Source organism: Chenopodium album, chromosome 4, assembly GCF_948465745.1.
Source record: "Chenopodium album chromosome 4, dcCheAlbu1.1, whole genome shotgun sequence".
Taxonomy (NCBI): Eukaryota; Viridiplantae; Streptophyta; class Magnoliopsida; order Caryophyllales; family Amaranthaceae; genus Chenopodium; species Chenopodium album.
Genome location: NC_137837.1, coordinates 1444834 through 1448814, shown reverse-complemented (window position 1 = coordinate 1448814; position 3981 = coordinate 1444834). Strand labels below are relative to the sequence as shown.

General features: G+C 41.0%; 1 protein-coding gene across 1 annotated transcript; it reads right to left on the bottom strand.

Annotated features, from left to right (window-relative positions):
• Window positions 1-223: 223 nt before the first annotated feature.
• LOC145626566 (F-box/FBD/LRR-repeat protein At4g26340-like) lies at window positions 224-2404 on the bottom strand. Its single transcript, XM_081679021.1, has 5 exons — window positions 1319-2404; window positions 1031-1180; window positions 626-958; window positions 391-406; window positions 224-288 (listed from the first exon to the last, which is right to left on the bottom strand). Exons 1-5 carry the CDS (start codon window positions 2402-2404, stop codon window positions 224-226), a joined length of 1650 nt encoding a protein of 549 aa, XP_081535147.1.
• Window positions 2405-3981: the final 1577 nt, after the last annotated feature.

The window sequence follows — 3981 nt, the reverse complement described above, 5'->3', positions numbered from 1 at the left end:
GACATGTTTGCTGATGATGTAGTCAGCCTGCTACCAAACATTAATTCTTTCTAGCTGTTATTGCTTTGTTTAGGTTCAATATCATGGTATAAAAGTATATAGTATATAGTTTCTGTTATTAGCTGTTTTGCTCAAGTATAATGTTGCATTGATGTACCTAATGAATGGTATATACCGCTTTATTTGTGAGATTCATGATTATAGATCTTAACTTTTGTATGCTCTACTGTTGACCAGGATTGCTATTATCAATCTGATATGCATCAGCTGAGGAAGATGAGAATTTACCTAGAGAGAACGAATGCAAATTTCTGGATTATAATCTTATATAGAGAGCTTTGGATTGAACCCCCAAAAACCCTGTTTACTAGATTTGATGTTGGGTCTTACAAGTGTAAACATATATCTACAAATCGAAAAAATCATAGTAGAGCCACAATAAACATAAATTTAGAAATCAAAATTTACAATCCTAAAACAATATAATTTTATTTATTAATTTCAGAAGGAAACAATCTTATTTACTTCCTCAATGGTTAATTGCAACAAAACAATATTTTATATCTCACAAATAATACCCCTTTGTTGCAATTAACCATTAACGGAGGAAGTATTATAAAATCACCACATCCACACCTTCTCGAATTCGCTTTGCAAGTACCTCTGCTTGTCTTCTCCAAAAGCTGATATTTTCAAATACAAAATTTGCAAAGTCCACATACATGTGTGTAAATCCACCCGTTTGGGGTTGATAAGGATCAAAAATGAACTTGTTAAGCATGGGAGCATGCTCGGCCAGAAAAAGTGCTAGATTCGCCTCTGATTCAGTTCCTGAAAAACGAGCAAACTCTACAACAGAAAGGTGCTTATGGGTACGTATTGTTTCAATTTGAACATCATTTGGTACTGACATCGCCGATGATCTTGATGGATTACGTATTGTTTCAATTGGAAAAAGCTGCAAACCAACATCAAATAACATCTCAAGCACTTAATTAATTAATTTCTAGGTCAAAGTAAAAAAATTTACCTTCAACTTCAAGGTGTGCAGCACCGGGCATGCCTTAATGAAAGGGACCAAAGCAAGAAGGTTGTCTTTTCCATCGTCTGAAAGCATAACATATATCTCCAATTGCTTAACATTAGGAAAACTCGGAAAATTCGTTGGAAGAGATGTTTCCTACATACAACATTGGAACAAACCAAACCCGGTAGAAGGTTTAAATGGTTGAAAATAAGAGATATAAATACTATACAATATACAAGAAACTGATTTCGACACATAATAATTAAAATAGTTAAGCATCGGACGACTAACCTTTAGAGACCAGGAAAGAGAGAGTTGCTCAAGTTGATTAGAAAAGTTTGAAAAGACGTTCAATTTGCGGTTGTGATACCAATATCCACCCTCAAAGGTTACATTTACAAGTGCCGGAACACTAGTATATTGTATGTTTGTTTTAGCACCCATGAATTTAAACCAAGTAAGATTTGGAGCTGAAATCTGAATTGATTTAATGTTGGCACAACCATATAACTCTAAGTGTTTCAGCTTAGAGGAGGAAACAACAACTTGTGTTTTAGGTAAAATCCCTATTGATCCACACAAGTAAAATATACAATTCTTGACGGTTAGACGATCAAGATTAAGACAGTTTGACAAAACATGTTCAACCACATCTCCCTCGACTACTAATGCTTCCAAGTGAATAGTTTTGAGGGTAGTAATTCCATTATTATTGGAGAGAACATCCTGTCGAATTATGTAAGTATTCTTTGCTCTAGAAATAGGGAAGCCCCTATCAGTTGACAAGTTCAACTCGAATTTGCATACATTCTTGCTCAAGGCCATAGCTATCCACTTATCAATATCAGCAATATACGATCCATAAAGAGGAAAATGAATTCTGAATGTTCTCACATATGAGGCTCGATTCCCATTCATAACCCGATTAACCCATTTACAATATTTATTACTCTTATAATCATCGTAATACCGTTCAGTATAGTGGCGGATCAAGACAAAATCCGGGTGTTCGAAATCAAGATGAGCTAAGTAAGTCCAAACATATCTCCACCTTTTGGAAACAAGGCTAGTTCTTCCTGCTGATTTCATGTCCACAAAAGACAACAAGTGCAACAATATATCATCAGGCAAATCACTAATTCTATCCACATTGTCGTCATTATTATTATTATTAATTAATAAGTTAACCTCATTAACATCATCATCGTTGTTTCTCCTTCTTTTTGGAATAAGGTTGTAGATGTCTTTTAGGGTAAAAGACTTATCATAGTCCCTCTTAGCACGATCATAATTATCTCGAATAGTGTCAGGAGAAAAATCATTACAATTTAAAGCTCCGCGAATGATCGTATAAGGGTGTGGGATTAAATCACCCATTGACTGATAATCCTCCTTAATGAAAAACATAAAACCTAGTTAGCACTGGACCCGTATTCAACAAACAATTCGGCAATGACAGCAAAATTGCACACAAATCTTCAACATTAATTGCAGTTCTAGAGACAAATTGGATAATTATAAGCGTACATAGTGTTTGGGTCCAATTTAGTCCAATTGGGCCTAGTCATTAAATGATCCAATTAAAAGCCTCAGGTCAAGGTTCAACTCTCCAATTGTGCTAAAGTCAAGGTCAGTCCACCAGACATGTCAATTGGGCCCCGGCCCACATTCTCCACATGTGCTAAGGTATAAAAGCCTTCAATTCATTCATTTGTATACAACACGCAAAGCCTCAAGCAATTAATTCTCTTGCATAGCTTTCTCTCTCTACACATTGTACTGACTTTAGCATCGGAGGGGCCTTCCTCGGCAACACCCCCGAGGCTAGTTTACGTGTGTTTGCTGTGCAGGAAACCTTCGGCCCAACATCCCTTGGACCGAATCCAATCTTCACCACTTCAACGGGCCTTCGGCAAGGCCCCATTGTTTTCACCCGAAACAATTTGGCGCCGTCTGTGGGGAAGACTTTCAAAAATCTTTAAGCCAAATTTCTAATCAAAATCATCTTGCAATCATCTTAGTGGTAATGGCTAAGAACCGCAAGAGCAAAAGCCTCCATCAGGGAGCAGGCGAAAGGCCTAAAACTCCTACACCATCACCCTCACCGGACCGGAACTCTCCCAAGGGTGCCAGTTCGGGAGGAGGATCATACAGGGAGGATTCCCTTTCTCCCGTAATTCACAACTCTCATCAGAGGCCGAGTCCCTCTCGGTCTAGTAGAGATCAGTCCGGTCATAGGACTCATTCCGTGCCCCAAAGCCAACCATTGACCGTCCGCTCTCATTCCCACACTCAGCCGAGGACCCCTTTGACGGGGCCCAGCTCGGAGGAGGTGGCGAGAGCGCTGGCAGTGCTCATGGAGGCCATGAGGGCACAAAATATGCCTCCACCTCGCGATCGAATTCCTCCGCACACCCGGCATCAGCGGAGGAAGCTAGACCATGATGGTGGAAAACCTCCTTCCTTCCGGGAACTGGAAAAGTGGGAAGAGGATACCTGGAGAACCGAGAGAGAGAGGAAAGAGAACCCTCAATTTTTCTCACGATCCTCAACCTCTCGACCAGAAACGCATAAGAGCAGCAGCTCAGCTTCTCGGCTAGAATCTGCTCGCCGAGAACAACCTGAGACTGTTCGCCGAAGCGTTCTCGACCGACTCGGCGGCAAGGAACCGAGCGTGCACAGTCGCCTCTCGTTCCCTGCAGCCGAAGCCCAAACTTCCCAGCCAGGGACGAAAACCACTCCTACCTCTCTAAGAGGGCGGAGCGCGGTCCCTTCGGCCAGGAACAAGGGCAAGGCTGTGATGCTACCCACCAGTTCGCCATTTGAGCAATGGATACTGGAAGAGCACGTGCCCACGGTTAAAATACCGTCGCACATTACATATGATGGGACTTCGGATCCGAAGGACCACATTGCCTCATATGAGGCTCACATGCATCTTTGCCCCAGGTCCG